Genomic DNA, 20,022 nt, shown 5'->3' with positions numbered 1-20,022 from the left:
TGAATGGACAGAAAAGAACAGCAAACGTGCGCTTGGCCAAGCAGGTTTTCGAAAGCATCATAGCACTAGTACTATTGATCACCTTGTCACTCTTCGAGTTCTTATGGAAGCGTCCCAATTGAAAGGAAAAAAGTTGTATTGTTGCATTGTGGATTTCAAGAAAGCTTTTGATATGGTACCGCGAGGAAATCTTTGGAGATGTATGCAAAGCCTTCAAGTGCCGAAAGAATTTATGTATGCAGTCTTTCGCATCTACAAAAAAGTGATATGTCGACTACGTAGGGGAGATGGAATTTCAGAATTTTTTGCAAGCACCATTGGTGTCAAACAAGGATGCCCACTTTCCCCAACCCTCTTTGGGCTACTCATTGATGAATTGGAATGCATGGTTCTTGATTTGATGCAACAAGAAGGCATAGAAGAGGTTAAGATCGGAAATGCGGTGATCATGCTTTTGCTTTATGCCGATGATGTAGTGCTCTTGGCACATACCTTAGAAGATGCACAAAAGCTTATGGTGTCTCTTGGAACGCTTTTGCCTACATAGCAGGCTCATCGTCAATGGATCCAAACCAAGGTTATGCTTGTAAAGCATAGTTACATGGGACGGCGGGTCGGGGTCGGAAATGGGGACGAGGACGAGACGGCAAAAGTCAGGACCAAAGAACATGAGTCTTATGTGCTTATAAAACATCGAGAAATGAAGACCAAAGGGTGGATTTTATAGCCATTGGGGTGCTTCAAAGTTCAAACATATGGCTATTGGAGAGGAACTAGCCACTAGAAATGATCAGTTTTTTAAATTTTTAAAAAAGTCTCCTGCCGTCCCCCGGACGTTTTGCCTGCGTTCCCACTTGGCAACCCATTTGCCGTCCGTCCCCATCCCGGAATCGGACGTCCCCCGTCCCTAGGGTCCGTCCCCTCCGTCCCTTGTAACTATGTTGTAAAGACCCTCAATGCAGACGAAAATCCATGCATTGTATACAACAATGAGCAACTTGAAGGGGTAGATAGCTTCAAGTACCTTAGCCTTGAGGTTCCATCCGATCATAAATGGAAGGATTGCGCAATGTGTCGTTTGGAAGCTGGAAAGAAAGCTTATTATGCATTTGAGAACATGTGCAATGCTGGAGAGATCAAGTGTTGGACTCTCAAAAAGTATCTCTTTGACACATTGGTGATACCGGTGCTTCTTTATGGAGTGGAGGTGTGGGGTGGTAGCATCAAGAAGTCTACTTGGAAAGAGTCTAAGAATGTCCAAAAGCATTTTCTCACCAACTTTCTCCAAGTCGAGACACAAACACCCTACATGCTCTTACTTCTTGAGTCCGGATTGCTTCCCATTGAGGTCATGGGCATGCAAAGGGTTGTGGAGTATATGCTTAAGACACAACGTAGTCCTTTGTATCGACTTCCTAGAATCGCATATGAAGCAAGTCAAAAGGGTCCAAAAGACAAGCAAGAGAAAAATACTAAGTTCGGGGAAGATGGTTTGGAAGATGGGATGCATGTCACTTGATCAAGGATGCGTCGATCGACTCCCAAGTTAATGAGGCCTTCTTACAACGCCAATGTATCACGGCTTGGGAGAAATCCGGAGGTTCCCGCTTCAGTCATTACACCACACATTGCCACAAACTACAAATCTCTCTTCTTCTTCGAACGAGGTAACCAAACCCATCCCTACATCCTTGAGCCCATCTCGTTGAGTGCGATCCGCACCATTGCCTCCATTCGTCTTAACTCCCATTCTCTACGCTGCGAGACAGGACGTTGGGGCATTGGCGAGGAGTCTCATCGACTTTGCACCTTATGCCCTCGTCAAGTGCGAGAGAGTGAGTACCACACACTACTTGAGTGCTCAACTTTTGACCACATTAAGTCCTCTTTTTCCCATAAATTCAGCCATGAACTCTCCATACATACCTTCCTTTTCCAACCACGATGTGGACTCTCTATTGCGACGCTCATTTCAACCATTTTTGAACATCGAAAGGCACTTATGACCTCCACTCACACCACGTGACATGTTCATTTGGTCCCATAGGTCATATTTGACCTCCGACGACGATAATAGAACTCTCTCTCTCTCTCTCTCTCTCTCTCTCTCTCTCTCTCTCTCTCTCTTCAAGTTCAATGATTTTGTAGTTTCTGTCTGTAAGTTGCTATTGATTTCTCGCTTGTACACCAGATAGCTAAAATTCAACACCTGATTAGAGTATCTTTATCCCTAGATGTATCCTGTGGTTTGAATTGAGATTTTTCCCCATGATTTCCTTGTATACCTTTTAGGGGTTTTCCCATTTTCTTGTATATTGACCTATGGTCGATCTTATGTAATGCCCCACTTTTACTGCAAAAAAAAAGACATCTGACATTGGCACAACGAGAGGGGGGAGAGAGATAGATAGGTAGATAAATTTTATTATCGTCCTCGAAGATCGAATATGATTATGGGACCAAAGTTACATGTGATGTAGTATGTGTATGATGAGTAACTCTCGATGCTCCAAAATTGTGGGGATTAGTGCAAAATCTTAAAAGCTCTTATACCAATGTCAGGTGCAACGAAAGTTCGGATGTGACCAAAAGTTGAGCACCCTAGTAGTGTGTGGTACTCAAACTCTCAAATTTGCAATGAGCATAATGTGCAGTGTGCACAATCGATTTCACTCTTCTCCGTTGCATCAATGTCCTATCTCGCATCGAAGCGAGTGGAGCTAAGCCGAATGGCTGCGATAGTGCATATCACTGACAAGGGGATAGGCTCAAGCATATAAGTGTGTGTAGGTTTCCTCTCTCAACGAAGAACGTGGTTTTGTAGTTGGGGGCAATATGGGTGGTGTAATGTAGGAAGCGTAACCGACCGGATTTCTCCCAAGCCGTAATACATTGGTGTTGTAGAAAAGCTTCATTCACTTCGGAGTCAATTGAAGCATCGTGTAACAAGTGTAATGCATCCCATCTCCCAAACCACTTCTTTATGTCTTGCATCCATCCCGTGCTCAAGATCTTGCTTTTATGCGTCTTTTTAACTTTTTTGCTTGCTTCCCATGCAATTGTAGGAAGTCGATGTGAGGGGTTTTGACGCATCTTTATCATGTACTCCACAACCCTTTCCATACCCATAACCTCAATTGAAAGAGATCCCGACTCAAGAAGTAGGTGCATATATGGTGTTTCTGTCTTAACTTAGAAAAAGTTTGTAGAAAAACGCTTTTAGACATTCTCAAACTCTTTCTAAGTAGACTTTGAGATGCTCCTGCCTCACACTTCAACTCTATAAAGAAGAACCGGTGTCACCATGCGTCAAAAAGGTTCTTCTTTGAGAACCCGACACTTGATGTTTCCCACGTTACACATGTTCTCAAATGCATAATATGCTCTCTTTCCCACTTCCAAACGACGCATAACACATTCATGTCACTTGTGATTGAACAGAACCTCAAGGCCAAGCTACTTAAAGCTCTCAACAACTTCAAGTGTCTCATTGTTGTACACAATGCATGGCTTCTCCTAATGGTTTGTTTTCACAAGCATAACTTTTGTCTTGGATTCATCCACAATCATCCGACTATGCAAGCAAAGGGTCTCAAGGACAACCATAAGATTTTGTGCATCCTCCATAATGTGTGCTAGAAGTACTACATCATCCGCATACAGCAAAAGCATGATTACCGCATTGCAAATAGTGACCTCTTCAATGTCTTCTTCTTATGTAAAGTCAAGTACCATTTGTTCCAATTGATCGATGCATAGACCAAAGAGAGTAGTGACAATAGACATCCTTGTTTAACCCAATAGTGCTTGCAAAAGATTTTGAAATTGCTCTTTCCATACGCAATTGACACATCACCTTCTCATAAATGCAAAAAACCGCAAGCATGCACTCACTTGGCACTTGGAGTATTTCCATCCTTCTCCACAAATTCTTGCATGGAATCATATCAAAGGCTTTCTTAAAGTCCACAAAGTAACAATACAATTGCTTGCCTTTCAATCGACTTTCCTCCATGAGAACACAAAGAGTGACAAGATGATCAATGGTGCTCTGACGTTGACGAAAACCTGCTTATCCTTTTGCACGCTTGCCATTCTCTTTCTCCATTATACACCCAAACAACTTTGCCATAAGAGACCCAATCACTATAGTCAAATAGTTATTTACATTCTTTACATTCCCTCCTTTATGCAAAGGTTTGACCCAATTAGTACTCCAATCATAAGGCATACCATGTTAAAAGTGCTAGGTATCAAACACCGAAAACGCTATCCAATTGATGTTCACTCTGTGACTTTATACAAAATAGATGTCTCCCACCACACACATCTAACCTTGTGTAAACAAGCCAGCCAACTCTCCTCTATAACACCCGAAAAAGAGATATCAAGGAAAAAGTCCAAAACTTAGCACCCTACTAAAATCTAGCATAAAGGACTTTGAAAAACACGAAATTGACATATACATACATAGCCAACATCACAAGCTAGGCAACCCTGGCACATGACCTAGAGAGAGAGAAAGAAACTACCTCCAATGTATCAAGCTAAGCCACAAAACGAGCCTCACTCCTAAGGTTTGTCCTTGGGAGAGATCCGGATGCTGGTGCTCAAAGAGATAACAAACTCTAGCACCCTGTTTCTAACTCCTTGACAAAGATGCAGCTATGAGGTTGCTAGGTGATTGCTAAAGAAGAAGCTAGTCAATCTCGCATCCTGAGTGTTGCTAATTGGACTATTTTCTTATTTTTAATGATTAAATCTCTTTTTAAGGATATTTTATTATGTGCACTAAGAACTGTTAAAAAGATTGTAGCTGCAGGAACTGCCATCAGGAACGGACAACTCTGATGTGTCATTTGATGGGTGATGGTAAACATCGCGAAGGAGTTTCCGTAAGTTCGGTGGAAAGGGCCGGGTTACGAGTGCCTCTGATGCGTCACATGATGGGTGACGGGTGCATCAGTAAGGGGGCATCCCGTAGGCTAAGGAGGAAATCCGAACTGAGTAAGAAAGTACGCGTAAGAACGCAAGCACAAGAATAAAGATGGGTTCAATGAAGCTTTTCACGAAAAGCAGGAACAGTCGCGGGAGGACAGATGTTTTCCCGCGAGGAGTCTATGTCTGCATTGCATCTGTGTCGTGTCCTGCACCCGGGGACGCCTGGAATGTGTCCGTGTAGCATTATTTTAACTAACTGAGTGAGTTTTTAAAGTTTGAACAGGTTCACACTTTATTTTATAAAGTGGCCGGTCACTTTAAAGTGGCCGGTCACTTTAAAGTGGCCGGTCACTTTAAAGTGACCAGCCCTTTTATTAATAAAATAAAGCAAGCAAGGCCCTTATAAAAAAAACCAGCGTTAAAACCAAGGCAAGGGGCTGATTTGCGATCTCTCTCTCTCCTCTCTCTAGGGCGCCAGGGCTCAGCTTTTCGGCTCTATTCCCGCCGGGTGCCAGACCCTATAAAAGGGTAGCCAGCGTTTCAGTTTCAGGAGCCGGAAGCAGCAGAAAAGCACTAGGGCTAGGATTCTAGAGAAGAAACTGGCGACGGAATTTGCAAGTGTTCGCGTGACGACTGAGTACGGAGGTCGATTCTCCGAGCAAAAAGCGACAAGTATAAGGTATTGATACGCATTGAGAATTGTTACTCTGTGTGGTTTGTTTTGCAAGAATCTCCCGTCTTACGAGAAGGCCCTTCACGAGAAGTACGGCTTCACGCCTAAGTCCCTTACGGGAAAGTACGGCTTCGCGCCTAAGTCCCTTATGGAAAGGAACGACCTTGCGCCGAAGCCCTTTACGGGAAAGCACGACCTTCGGGTCTAAGATTACAGAACGGAGGGGTTTCCTCGGGTTCTCGTGCTTGTATAAGAATTCTCCCTGAATAAAAGAATACTCTTAACGGGGGGGACCAGCCCATCTTCTGGTCCCCAATACTGTGTCGATCTTCTCCCTTCTCTCACGTTTTCAAAGAATTATAATTTTCAGATTTTCTAAGTGCTCGTGTACGCTCCCGTTTTGTGACAGTGGTATCAGAGCTCGGACTCCTCTCTTTCTCTGCAAAGAAGGACGATTCCGGGAAGAACGGGAAGAACCATGTCGAGCCAAGGGAGAAGCGTTGAAGAGGAGCTTCAACAAGTGCAAGCTCAGCTTGCGAAGTAGCAACAAATCTTACTGTTGCCAGACGTCCAAAAGCTTTTGGGCGGAATGAAGAAAACGAATGGAACTGATGCAGCCAAGCATCCAGACAACACTGTTGGCGTGAGACCACAGGAGGCAAGAGAAGAAGAACATGCCGAGGTGCACAAAGGATCTTCGGATTGGAATGAACGGCCTACTTCAAGGAAAGGCCAAGAAAAAGCGCTCTCTTTGCTAGACGAGAGCAAGGACATCTCTATCTCATCTCCATCTTACTCTCCTGATTATACTTCTACTTCTCGATCATCTCGTCAGAAGAAGGAAGCAGCTACTACTGCCACTACCCTACACCAACCTAAAGATAAGCCTCGATTCAAGAAGCATGGTCGCAAGTCTCAACATTGCATGAGAGTCTTCAAATCGGGCGACAAGGACATCAAGTTCGAAACCTACAACGGACGGAGAGACATCTCCAAAGCATTGTCCTTCATCAGACAGTTTGAAGTCGCCTTTACCAATGGGCACTTCACAGAAAGATCCAAATTACGCCATGTGGGGATGCCCTCAAGGAAACGGCAAGTAATTGGTGGTTAGCCAAGATTCTGAGTTCGAGCTTGGTGGTGCGGGTTCCTTCCTTGCTTTCTCTTGCCTTGTAGAGGCTTGCTCTTGCCGTTGCTGCTTTAGCGGGCAGTCCGGTTTATATGTCCTTTCTCGCCACAATAGAAGCATCTTCCTTCCTCTCTGAAAGTTTGAAGTTGAGTAGGAGAAAGATACTTAGTTCGCTTGCCAGTGCCCTCTGGCTTCTTAGAATGATCATCGTCTCTAGATGGAGGACGTTTTCTTCCTTGGCCCCCATGGTCATCGTAGACCCCTCTTTGTCTTGCACGATAAGTGGCTATGCTCCATCTTTCTGGGCGTCCCAGTAGAGTGCAAATCCTCAGCGATGATTGCTGACTCCATCATCCTTTGAAGAGTATCATGCGGATACATCTTCATACTCTTTCGAAGCTGCGGTTGGAGACCCGCTTCGAACTTTCTTTTCTTTTCCTCGTCAGCAATCTTCATGAAGGGAGTGACCTTCAGAAGAACCGACCAATACTTGTGCACATAAGTCGTTACTCTTTCATGTTCCTTCTGGGCAAGCCAGTCCCATTCCTTCCGTATGTCCTGTTCGAAGTCAGGTGGAAGAAATTGTTCATAAAATTCAGATTTGAAGCTCTCCCAAGTTTTGGCCTGTGAACCTTCCTAAGTCAGAAGAGGAACATCGGAAGCACTTGGACTTAGTGTTTCAAGAATTGCGAAAGCATGAGTTGCATGTGAATGCAAAGAAGAGCGAGTTCTTTCTCTCTGAGATACACTATCTCGGCCATATAGTCTCTCACAATAAAGTGAGTATGGATCCTGCCAAGATCCGAGTGGTAGAAGATTGGCCTATTCCCACTACGGTACATGATGTACGTAGCTTTCTGGGATTATGTTCATATTATCGAAGGTTTGTCCGAGGATTTGCTCATGTAGCAGGACCACTTCATGATTTGACAAAGAAGAAGATTCCTTTCAGATGGGGATCGAGACAACAAGGAGCTTTTGATCGGCTCAAGTACTTGCTAAGCCATGGACCTATTTTGATAGTGCCTGACTTAAGGAAACCATTTGAAGTTCACTGCGATGCTTCAGGCGATTGCATCGGAGCAATGTTAAACCAAGAAGGCCATGCAGTGGCCTACGAAAGCAAACGGCTTAAGGATGCAGAGTTGCATGCATCAATCTACGAAAAGGAACTCACGGCTGTGATTCACGCCTTATCCAACTGGAAGCACTATCTTCTAGGAGCGGATTTTGTGATCAAGACTAATCACCAGAGTTTGCGGTATTTTCTTACGCAAAGGAAACTATCTGAGAAGCAGATGAGATGGGCAAACTTTTTGTCTATGTTTCACTTCCAGATCCTTCACACGGCTGGGAGTAAGAATGTAGTCGCAGACGCATTGTCTAGACGGCCAAGGGTGAACGCTATCACTTCGGTGTATCACCAAGAATTAGAAGCACTACCCGATTTGTATCCGAATGACCCAGACTTCTCCACCATTTGGGGAAAGCTACATCGTGGAGAGAATGAGTTTCTCTATTCCATCCGGGACAGTTATCTCTACCACCATCAGGCAATATGTGTGGCGGAACCATTAAGAAAGAAGATCATGGATGAAGCACAAGCTTCTCCTTATGCGGGTCATCGGAGTATTCTCCCTATGACCCTAGCAATGGAAAGATATTTCTTTTGGCCTAGCCTTAAAGCAGACATTGATAAATATGTCAGGGAATGCTTGGTTTGCCAAAAAGTGAAGTATGATCGGCATAAGACGCCTGGGTTGTTACAACCTTTGCCTGTGCCTAATGAACCTTGGGAAAGTATTGCCATGGACTTCATCATGGACCTCCCTAGAACTCGGACTGGAAATGACGCGATCTGGACCATTGTGGACAGGTTTAGCAAGCAAGCACACTTCATACCAGTCAAGAAAACGATTAAAGCAGATCATATGGCAAGGGTCTTTCTAGCACAGATCTTTAAGCATCATGGAATGCCTAAGTCTATTGTGAGCGATCGAGATCCTCGCATGACGGGAAATTTTTGGCGTGCCTTGATGGATAATCTTGGTACAAAGCTGAATTTTTCATCTGCCTACCATCCTCAAACGGACGGGCAAAGTGAGATAGCCAATTCCACAGTATTGGATATGTTAAAAGCTTATGTGTCAGACCGGCAATCTGATTGGGAGAAATATTTGCCTCTTGTTGAGTATGCGTATAACAATACCATACACTCATCGACGGGGAAAGCACCTTTTGAGATTCTCTATGGTAAGCCTTTGCTTCCACCCATCCTTTTAACTAAGGATAAGATCTTTGCAGCAGATGAATTTGTCCGGGATTTGGACACCGCCTACAGGCAAGTTAGGAGAGCTATTCTACGCTCTCAGGAAAAGCATAAGAAAGCTGCAAACAAGCACAGAAGGAATCTAGACTTAACAGTCGGACAGTTAGTCTTACTCAAGTTTGAGAAGGCAAGACTTAAGAAACAAGCGTCTCATAAGGGGAAAGTGGTAAAACTTTCTACCCGTTATTATGGGCCGTTTAAGATTACTGAGCGAGTGAATGATGTCGCTTTCCGATTAGAACTACCGCCTAATTGGAAGATCCATAATGCTTTCCATGTCAGTTTACTCCGGCCGTATGTGGGACCGCCTCCGAGCCAGCCTAGCGCTGAGGAACCTCCTGAGGTTGAGGAAACAGAAGAAATACTCAAACCGAAGCAGATAGTAAGTCATCAAGAGCGGTCTCTCAAATCCGGAAAGATAACACGGAAGTATTTGGTTAAGTTTAAGAACTATTCGAATCTAGATGCTCAGTGGATGACGCAGGAGGAATTAGCAGCTTATCCCGAGATACTGGAGGTATATGTCCAAGCACTACACTTGAGGTCAACTGTTTAGAAGCCAGAGGGATGTTGCTAATTGGACTATTTCCTTATTTTTAATGATTAAATCTCTTTTTTAGGATATTTTATTATGTGCACTAAGAACTGTTAAAAAGATTGTAGCTACAGGAACGGACAACTCTGATGTGTCATTTGATGGGTGACGGTAAACATCGCGAAGGAGTTTCCGTAAGTTCGATGAAAAGGGCCGGGTTACGAGTGCCTCTGATGTGTCACATGATGGGTGACGGGTGCATCAGTAAGGGGGCATCCCGTAGGCTAAGGAGGAAATCCGAACTGAGTAAGAAAGTACGCGTAAGAACGCAAGCACAAGAATAAAGATGGGTTCAATGAAGCTTTTTACGAAAAGCAGGAACAATCATGGAAGGACAAATGTTTTCCCGCGAGGAGTCTGTGTCTGCATTGCATCTGTGTCGTGTCCTGCACCCGGGGACGCCTGGAATGTGTCCGTGTAGCATTATTTTAACTAACTGAGTGAGTTTTTAAAGTTTGAACAGGCTCCCACTTTATTTTATAAAGTGGCCGGTCACTTTAAAGTGACCAACCCTTTTATTAATAAAATAAAGCAAGCAAGGCCCTTATAAAAAAAACCAGCATTAAAACCAAGGCAGGGGGCTGATTTGCAATCTCTCTCTCTCCTCTCTCTAGGGCGCCAGGGCTCCGCTTTTCGGCTCTATTCCCGTCGGGTGTCCAACCCTATAAAAGGGTAGCCAGCGTTTCAGTTTCAGGAGCCGGAAGCAACAAAAAAGCACTAGCGCTAGGATTCTGGAGCAAAGATCGGCGACGGAATTTGCAAGTGTTCGTGTGATGACTGAGTACGGAGGTCGATTCTCCGAGCAAAAAGCAACAGGTATAAGGTGTTGATACGCATTGAGAATTGTTACTCTTTGTGGTTTGTTTTGCAGGAATCTCCCGTCTTACGGGAAGGCCCTTCACAGGAAGTACGGCTTCACGCCTAAGTCCCTTACGGGAAAGTACGGCTTCGCGCCTAAGTCCCTTACGGGAAGGAACGGCCTTGTGCCCAAGCCCTTTACGGGAAAGCACGACCTTCGGGTCTAAGATCACAGAACGGAGGGGTTTCCTCGGGTTCTCGTGCTTGTATAAGAATTCTCCCTGAATAAAAGAATACTCTTAACGGGGGGGGACCATCTTCTGGTCTCCAATACTGTGTCGATCTTCTCCCTTCTCTCACGTTTTCAAAGAATTATAATTTTCAGGTTTTCTAAGTGCTCGTGTACGCTCCCGTTTTGTGACACAGAGAGACAATAAAGCATAACACTCCATCCAACTAATATCCATCAGGTCACTATTATAACTGGCATCTCTGAGTGGATCCATTATCTCCCATAACTTGAATTGCAAAGTGAGTTTGGTCACGTTGTTGATTCCTCCTACAAGTAGGTTTTGTTGAAGTGCAGGCTACAACGGAAGGTGTGGTGACATGGTGAGAGAGAGAGAGAGAGAGAGAGAGAGAGAGAGAGAGAGAAAAACAAATGGACAAGCTTTGCGAGCAACCTCTATCAGAAGAGATGGATACAAGGACCTATAACTTTGCTATAACATTGGCACCTCAACCCCCCTCCTCCCGTATATAGAGATGCTACCAAGCGACCCCCATAAATACCCACGACATCAATAAATGAGCAAGATGGAAAAAATCAAGGATCGCATGCATAAAATGGGACACTCTAACACATCATGCCTGCAAGTGGCCCAACCGGGAAAAAGGTGGGGCACTGCCCCGAGGCTTGCAGGTATGAGAATACCCTCACAATGCAAGGCACAGCCACAAAGAAGCCCTCTCTCTAGATTTGGGGGGAAAACCAGGAGATGGCCCTCAAAACTCTATAAGATTCTTCGCGTGTAGCCCCCAGATACTTCATCTTCATGGTGTCTCTTTTTGGCTCGAGCTGGGCTTCCTTTGGCTGGACAATTTCTGTGAAAATTGGAGCCTTGTTCTCATGCAAACTAATAAATAAAGGTCTTTCAAGGATAAGATTAATCCCAGTTAAAGCTCACAACCCAGAAGGCCAACAATGCTACAACGTGAATGTGAACACCTACAACATTAAAAAACAACCCCACCATCTCTTGACAAGTAAGATTGGCTCAAAGAAGCACCTTTGAAAGGATGAGAGACTCGATTGTCTGGGGCCAACCTCAAAGAAGGAGATCTAGAACTAAGTTACAATGACAAAAAAGGATGGCAAACAAAACTCTTAAACAAAAAAATTGGCAAGAAAGGCTTCACAATTCCAAACACATTTGAAAAAACTTGTTTTCCAATCCGGCAAGCCTAATATTGAACGTTTGCTTTATTAAGCTCTAATAGCACCATTTTAAATATCTTGTTACCAGTTTACCCGGATTTGGCTTAAACTAACAAAATCGGTTCACAAAGTTAACAGCAAGGATCACGAAAGAAGGAACAGTTTGCATCAGCACTATTAAAAAGGGTATCAGAGGTATATAAGATCTGCACAACTCTCTCTCTCTCTCTCTCTCTCTCTCTCTCTCTCTCTCGCATGGACGCATCGAAATAGACAGAGACGGACACAACAACGGACTAAAATGCGGGAATGAAGCTCACCATGGACGCTTGAAGCTAGGTTAGATGGGCGCTTCTCAGATCTTCTCAGTCGTCTGCTACTGCAAAGATCCAAGAATAAATGGGTTCTTTAGAGATGCATTCAAATCTTCGAATCGATCGGTAGCACAACACGCGAACGAGCTTACGGGCCTCTTTCACATTTGGGCCGACAGTTTGGCGCTGAATTTCGAAACCGCATCTCGACAATCTATGCTGGTGGTGGGTTCGATCTTATATTTGCTAGAATCTTGCCAAGATTCCATCAGCTGCAGCATTAGCCCTTGCTAGTTGTCCAACCAAAAACTTAACATGCAGGACTCGAACTCTCGCTACTCTACGCGTTCATCTTGAAGTTTGATTTGAGCTAACCAAGCAAGGAGGCTGCATATGCTATTCAACCCAGCCCAGCGCAGTAATAAAAAAATATAACAAACCCCCCCTCCCCCCCAAAAAAATGTGCATGGCCGCACTGTCGTCACTAACTGTCTGCCACTAACCCCAAGCTCCTGCTCGTGGCAGCGTGCTGCAGTAGACCTACGGGTTCTTTGCTTGGAAGGTTGAGGTAGGCCTACGGGTTCTTTGCTTGGAAGGTGTCAGGACTCAGCCCCATCCTTTGTCTTTGCAACATGCATCTCTTGAGATTCGCGTCATACTTTCTTTTTCAAAATGTGCAACATACTATTCGCTTCGCATTTTTAAAAAAATCACTCAATAACGAGGTCCCCCCTCTCAGTCCCTCTCTCCCGACGAAACCTTCAACTCCACGTAGCTCGCTATTGCGTGCTCCGCTCACTCTCCCCATCGCCATTATGTCCGCCCTCACCCCTCTGCGCAAGCGACACAGATCGCGAAGAGAGAGACCTTGTCATACCCTCGTTGAGAGAGAGAAATTGTCGAACTAAATCGTGTGGGGCGAGAGAGAGAGAGAGAGAGAGAGAGAGAGAGAGAGACTTGGCTTTGTAGACATCATCGACGGGAAAGATTTAGACATGACCCCACCCTACAGCAGCTCGTCTCCCTCATCATGTGTTAACTCCCCAACTGCATTTGATCAAGAACTCTATCAAGACAATTGCTAGATAGAGAGAGACATGGGCGAACGGAGACACACCCACACACACACACACACACACATAGAGAGAGAGAGTAGGTATCCATACAATTTTATACTTTAAAAAGCCATATTGAACCATGGAAAAAGACAACCAATATTTGCAACCACCCATTTGAGATTAATCCCAACATTTTAAGTACAATAGATGCCGTGATAGTGAGAAAAATAAGGAGGGTTTTCAATATGCAATCTTGCTACATGGATGATCCATGGTTGCCATGCATGTATATTAGACAAAGGAGTATCATGTTACCTTCCACCATCACCCACAAAAAACAAGAGATTGTTACTCCATTAGGTGGAAGGCAGGTGTCATGAGATGCTCCTACATGTTATAGATGTCCATCTAATGCACAAAGCAAGGAAACAATAGACCCACAAAACCTGATTAGAAGAGGCCATTTGTGGGTTGAGTGTGGGGTGTGATGTATTTGCAACAAGTGGTAATATTCTTCTCCCTAGGTGCAAAAGTCTTGGAAAAAGGACACCTTATATATGAAGAGAAAGAGACGAATGGGGCAAGTGGGGTATTTCTTTTCGCATTTGAAAGGGTAGTGGTCAGTTATGGGTATTATTAAAGTGAGTGTGTATGTGGAGTAGTAAAGGCACTCAAGTTGCCCTCTCCCCTTCTTTTTGCTTTTTTGGAAGGTGTCATATATAGCTTATGTGTGTATGTGGGGGGCTTTCCATAAGGAGTGGTTTTTTTGCTAAGAAGTCCATCCGATGCAAGAGGTGCTTCCCTTGGGTTAAAAAAGGGGGACCAGTGAGAGAGAGAGAGAGAGAGAGAGAGAGAGAGAGAGAGAGAGAGAGGCCCTCCTCCACCCACACTAGGAGGAGTGTTTAATCCCTCTTTAGGGGGCACTAGGACCCCTTAGCCCCCTAAGGGATCCTAATGCCCTCCAATTTCTAGGTGTCCCAAGACCTCACTTAATAGGCTGGTATGGGAGGAAGCTGAGTGTCCCTGCAAATGGTTTCTAATCAACCTCCAGAGCTTAGCTTTTTCAAACCCGTTATGGCAAAAAGCTTGGGCAAGTGCTCGGATATCCCATGCAGCATTTAATGGGTAGATGTTGCAAAAGAGGATTGGTTTTAGCTGTGAAAGTATGACCTTATGAGCCCAATCCGAGGGTCGATTACTAGATCGTTGAATAATTTTGATGGGTTGGCAAGGGAGGGTTTCCTCCTTTCTATCAAGATGCTTAATGAGTTTCCCCTTATCAATTGATAATTGAAGGTTGAGGAATTTTATGTTTGTGCTAACCTCGCTTTCAATGGAGAGGCTTTCATGATAGATAGTTTGGTTGTTAATGAAGTATAGGGGGTCCATTGAGTCAATGATGAGAATGTCATCAAAGTTTCGAAAGGGTGACCCCAACTTCTTAAGGGTGGGAGCTGGATTGGGAGATTTAAGGACCCTCGCCAAGAAGTCAAATTCCAACGAGTGTAAGTAGAGATTACACTAGAGGGGGGAGCAAGCAAGCCCCATAGGGATCCCATTTTTCTTGCGATAAACCAGTCCTTGGTTTTGTATGTACATGTTAATGATGAGCCAAGAATTGATCTCCAATATTTGGTGTAAGATGAATGATAATCCCGATTGAGTGTGAAGACCATGTTCCTTCTGTGCACTGGGTGGGGAATCTTCTGAATGAGATGTATGGTTGTTGAGCCAAAAAAGCAGCTTGTATGAGTTTAGTTATGTGGTGGATTAATCCATGTTCCTCGAGGTGGGAGATATTTTCGTAGCACTTCTTCATGTCCTCTGAATAGAGTGGTAGCATGCTTTGGTAGATTCAAGGCACATTCATAAATTGAGTCCACAATCCACCATGATTGAATGTGAAGATTATGGCATAATAAGGCTTTTTGGTTTAAGTTTTTAGCTCTTTGTTTGAGATGTGCTATGCACGTTTTTAGGAAGCATGCCATTGGGAGGGAAATCTCCGTATAGCAACATGTAGAGCCACATGTTATCCATCGAAACGAGTTTTTTATGGCTTTCAAACGAGGCAGTTAAGAAGGGAAGATCATAATTGCTCAAAGATAAAATGGGATCGAGGAATGAGCGAATTTGAGCTAGAGTATCATTGATGCTTTGAGCGTACAATGTATAGTCCTTACCTTGCAATCTCTTGTTAGCCTCGTTAACAATGAGATTTTTACATAAAAGTACCATATTATTTGGTGCCTTATCCAAGCAAGAGATGAAAAAGGTATGCTTGAGTTGTACAATTTCTTTATGAAAGTCAAGATACAACCGATGTTTTTTTCGGGGGAGGAAATTGAAACAATAGCCTTGTAGGGCTTCATATGCATCATCAAGTGTAAGGCTTGATGGGAGTTTGATGCAATTAGTATGCATGAGTGGATCCAAGACGCGACAAAGTTCCTCATATGCTTGCCCCAAGTTGGATGGAGTAGATGATATATGTGAGAGTCCAAAGCCACATAATCGCACCAAGTCTCGCAACATAAAAGCGCTAATGTCAATGGTTGGGACGTGTCTCCATGTCGGGTCCATATGTGAATGGAATAGCTTACACGAACATGTGTAAATCATCTTCATCTTCAAAGGAACATCGAACGTCCATGTAAAGAGACAATCATTCCAAAGTTGAGTGGTGACAATATTCAATCCAAAGAAAAAAAGTTCAAAAAAGGCCGACATTACATAAATCCAACAAAGGGTTAACAAAATGGATGGGGACAAAGATACCTTTCTTTTGAGTTCTTTTATCAAAACCTAGCCTTCCATGCACATCTCTGATAACCTGTAGCAAACACCAAAGAAGCAGCTTTCAATCATACAATAGGGCTTTTGCGCTAGTTGCACACTGTGGGTTAAAGGAGGGGCGAGTACGGGACGGAGGGGGTTGTGCAGAATTTTGGGAGTAGGCAGGATAAGTGGGGGTGTTGAATGGAGTGCGAGAGCTATTAGCCGAGACAACAGGTGAGGCTAACGACTATCGAGAGTTGGTCGCAGTGGAACCAACCGATCTTTGAAGGGTGTACGACTATCGTACTTGCCCTTGGGACTGTTTTCAGAACCTCCTCGAGCACGCTTATTTGTTCTTGCATCTCCAACATCTCTCCCTAGAATAATGGCCTGTTGATTAAAGTTATCAACCTCAAGATTGAAAATTGTGGTGGAAGCTTGTTGGTTAAACAAAACTCGAAGTTTGATAGCATCCTTCAACTTTTCCCTGTAAAAAAGGTGAACCAACAAAGCTTTTATGGCCTCTTGGGCCTCTTTCTCAATCCAAGAGAGAAGACAATAGCAGACATTTTTAAACTTGAGCCGAGAAGAAGATGCATAATCATCTACAATGTATGGTCGAACCATAATATTTTCCCATCCTTGCAATGGTTAGCCTGACCCACATATTCACAACCACATTTCATAAATGGACGATGGAAATTCCAGATTTGCGTGGTGTAGTTTGTTTCCCTACCAATAGTAGAGATCACACCTTTCATCCCAAAAACACGTCCAAAGGGTGCCTTACACCTATTTGTATCAAATTTTAACATGGTGAAGAGGGTAGCTAATCAATAGCTCCCAATAATGTTTGAGGCCTTTATCTCCAAAACATGTTGTAAACCAAGTTTCAAGGAGAGCTTGTCTTTACCATTTAATAAGAGTAAGAGGACTCCCTCAAAAAGCGGTGCCATGAGTGTGAAGTTACCCAATGTCCAGGGTTTGTGGTGTGCATCACCCAACATGATCTCCAAAAATCTGCAAGGGATATATAGGTCAGTATATGATTCAAAGGGCTTTTTTGAGAGGTTTGAGTGTGGTGCTGCTAGTTGCAAAACTTTGCTTGGCAAGTTCCAACTCCTCTTCATCCAAGTCTGTCGGGATGAGGGAGCTACTTGATTCAACTTGAGGGATGAGAGAAACCTCTTCATAGCCGCTGAGAAGGTGTCGCTTCCTTTGTTGAAGCATTGGGTCATTCCGAATATTCTTCCCATGGTTGCTCATGAATCTCCTCGTGAGATTCGGAGAGTTTTCAATCCATTCCTTGAGCTCCCGTTCATCCTCCTCGCCAACTGCCTTTAGATTGGTTGCTAACTCTTGAAGCCTTTGTACGGCACCATGAGGACTATCTTGAGCCAAAGAGTAAAGGCAAAACCATGCTGGTAAATCAAGAACGTTAAGCAGCAACAAATCAGTATGTTCATCTAATGCAATAGCTGCATTCTCAAGCTCAATCAGCGTGTGATGGAAGCTCCGATCCTTGATGCAAAGGAGCAAACCTTGCACCATAGGTGGAGGGCCAGGAGAGAGAGACACATACCCAAGGAGGGCAAGGGTTGCATCCCAACTGCCAGCATCCTGCAAAGAAAAGAAAACATAGTAGAGAAAGTTTAGGCAAACTTAATCTACTAAGGCACTCCAATTTTGCTAACCATAGCCTGAAAATATAGTTGTGCGCCTGTATACATGATAGGTGATGTAACACGCCATAATACAATGTGCCATACCCAAGCTCTTTTTGCAAGCCCCAAGGTATTCATAAAAGATCCAAACGGACTCCATGGAAATGAAGGATAGGGCCCAAAGGGCTGACGCTTCATGTAGTGTTATTCTGAATAGTGCATGAGGCTAGGGGTTACGTGGTTTCATGGGAAGCAAGAGCCCAAATGCAACTGTATAAGACTACAAAATAGTGCAGGAAGACATAACCTCCGACTTGAAACTGCAAGCGGAGAATATTCAGGACCAAGGATAGAAATTGAGCAAATAGGGCATGGTTCATACTCAAGGAGGACAAGCATTATGTCTAACAACATTAATATCCTGCACAAACAACACAGGCACAATAAGCAGGCCCCACATACAATATGCACGCGAATCGGCCCGAAGGCTACACACGTGGTGCAGGCCAGTCCTTCAAAAATGCACCGTCAAGCATAGCATCATAGCATCCACTTCCAGGTGTGTACAAAGTTCAAGGTCTGAGAACGAGCATGAAATAGATTGGCAGATAAAGATAAGCATCAGAGATGATAAAGAGCATGCAGGTATCCATAAGCGAGGAGAAAGCGGACTTTTGTGGGAGAATAAATATACAAGGGTAAGGAGGTTCTGGGATTTCTGCCCAAAGAGAAGCATTACAAATATTGCTGTTGGGCATCCTGTGTAGACATCAGAGAACATGGCTCCACATAATAGGTAAATCAAATGCTACAAAGTGAAATAATAGAGTCAGAAGCCTTGCATGTAAAGAACGTCAGATTATGTTACATATATTGACCAAACCAGCACCAGATAGCCAAACAACCCAAAGTCTGCTTTATTTGGGCACAATAATGAAACTTCCCGTCCGAGGTCAAAGGCTAGTGCCTGTATGCGGCCCAGTGCTCATCATCACGCCGCTTGCATAGCTGGTGAGATTGCATGTAGATCATGACCACACACAACAAACCTGCTGTCTGAGATGAGGCCACACATAGCCCGTGCCCAAAGGGGGTAGGCCATGCTTCTCAACACATGAGAAGCCCTGTCGTAGGCGAGACCAAACAGTGCCCAAGGAGGGTAGGCCTTGCAATGACCGTGCAAGAGGCCATTTTCATCTCTTCCCGCTTCAATCAAAGCAGAGACCAACTACAATCCGAGCCATGGATGAGTAGAAACCAGTGCAAGGAAAAAGAGAGCGATGGGCATACCATTCAAAACTTTGAACCCCTGAGACAGTCCCTCTAGGCATTTCTGTGGAGAGCTTGCAAAACATTGCCAAGGGCGGGACAGACTCTCTCTCTCTCTCTCTCTCTCTCTCTCTCTCTCTCTCTCTCTCTCTCCCCGCAACACCCTGCACTGAATCACTGCCAGAGTGACAAAGGGATTGTGCACGCGGACAATGAGGTAAGAGTCCAAGTGGCGTGGTGGTTGCTACCAATCGACACTGTCAGGCTGATTCCGAGCATGCCCGATTTCAGAGATGACGGCCAGATGGGCCCGAGCCAAAGCATGGTAGTCCTTTCTTGCTGTCTTGCTCCCTCTCCCTCTACCTCTGAAGGCCTCGAAATGGAGAGCAGAGTGAGACCATGAGGCTTTGAGGTGCAGCAGAGTAATCTATACGCCATAACCAAAGGGAGAAGTTTTGGTTGTAATAAAAATGGCATAACGTGTGCCACAATGATAGAGTAGTGGCTAGGGTTTGTGAGCGAGGCAGGGCACTACGCGCCACAAAATCAAGGTAGGTGACCCTTAGCCTAAGCCTTTAAGATGGGACTAGTATGGCCGGCCGCCTCCGGCGGCCTCTCTCTCTCTCTCTCTCTGTCTCTCATGACCGATGAGAGCAAATTGATACAAACTTGGTGGAGCTTAACAGTCTTCAAAAGGCCAAAATGGCCAATGAGAAGAAGAAGAAGAAGAAGGGAAGAAATTTGTAGAGTCGTATAGGAATCATGAAAGAGAGAGAGAGAGAGAGGAAGAAGAAAGGGCAGAAGGGACACCGTTCAGGCTATTGTTTGAGCGATTGCCGTTGTTAGGGCCGGGTGTGCACATGCTAGGCTCGTCATTACAGTCAGCATCGTCGAGATTGGCTCATGCCAAAGGTAGTGGGAGCTCCACAGCATCATCTCCACCTCCTCCTTTGCACCATCGTCTCTTTGTAGTGGGATCAAATGCAGGGAGGGTGCCATTTTAAATTCTCCTCGCGCAATGTAGCATCACTATCAA

General features: G+C 44.4%; 2 protein-coding genes across 5 annotated transcripts in view; both read right to left on the bottom strand.

Moving 5' to 3' along the window:
• HSBP (heat shock factor binding protein) overlaps nucleotides 1-12,363 on the bottom strand; it is a 33,925-nt gene extending 21,562 nt beyond the window's left edge. Inside the window, exon 1 of the mRNA XM_086518407.1 lies at nucleotides 12,224-12,363. Coding sequence (XP_086374533.1) covers nucleotides 12,224-12,226 — 3 coding nt within the window. The 5' untranslated portion in view covers nucleotides 12,227-12,363. The remainder of the gene's footprint in view (nucleotides 1-12,223) is intronic.
• A 3,042-nt stretch (nucleotides 12,364-15,405) lies between these two features.
• Nucleotides 15,406-19,813, bottom strand: LOC147452812 (uncharacterized). 4 transcript variants are annotated; one of them, XM_086518406.1, is made up of 5 exons: nucleotides 19,008-19,615; nucleotides 17,636-17,673; nucleotides 17,428-17,474; nucleotides 16,054-16,108; nucleotides 15,406-15,903 (listed from the first exon to the last, which is right to left on the bottom strand). In XM_086518406.1, the coding sequence occupies exons 1-5, from the start codon at nucleotides 19,070-19,072 to the stop codon at nucleotides 15,875-15,877; spliced, it is 234 nt and encodes a 77-aa protein (XP_086374532.1). In that variant the 5' UTR covers nucleotides 19,073-19,615; the 3' UTR covers nucleotides 15,406-15,874. The 4 variants fall into 4 exon arrangements, with proteins under 4 accessions (XP_086374532.1, XP_086374531.1, XP_086374530.1 ...); XM_086518405.1 differs by lacking the exons at nucleotides 15,406-15,903; nucleotides 19,008-19,615 and adding an exon at nucleotides 19,797-19,813 and having other exon boundaries at nucleotides 15,988-17,474; XM_086518404.1 differs by lacking the exon at nucleotides 15,406-15,903 and having other exon boundaries at nucleotides 15,988-17,474; nucleotides 19,008-19,601.
• Nucleotides 19,814-20,022: the final 209 nt, after the last annotated feature.

This window comes from Adiantum capillus-veneris, chromosome 8 (genome assembly GCF_014529385.1).
Source record: "Adiantum capillus-veneris isolate H3 chromosome 8, ASM1452938v2, whole genome shotgun sequence".
Taxonomy (NCBI): domain Eukaryota; kingdom Viridiplantae; phylum Streptophyta; class Polypodiopsida; order Polypodiales; family Pteridaceae; genus Adiantum; species Adiantum capillus-veneris.
Note: the sequence above shows the minus strand (reverse complement) of the source record. Positions and strands in the feature narration are given on the sequence as shown.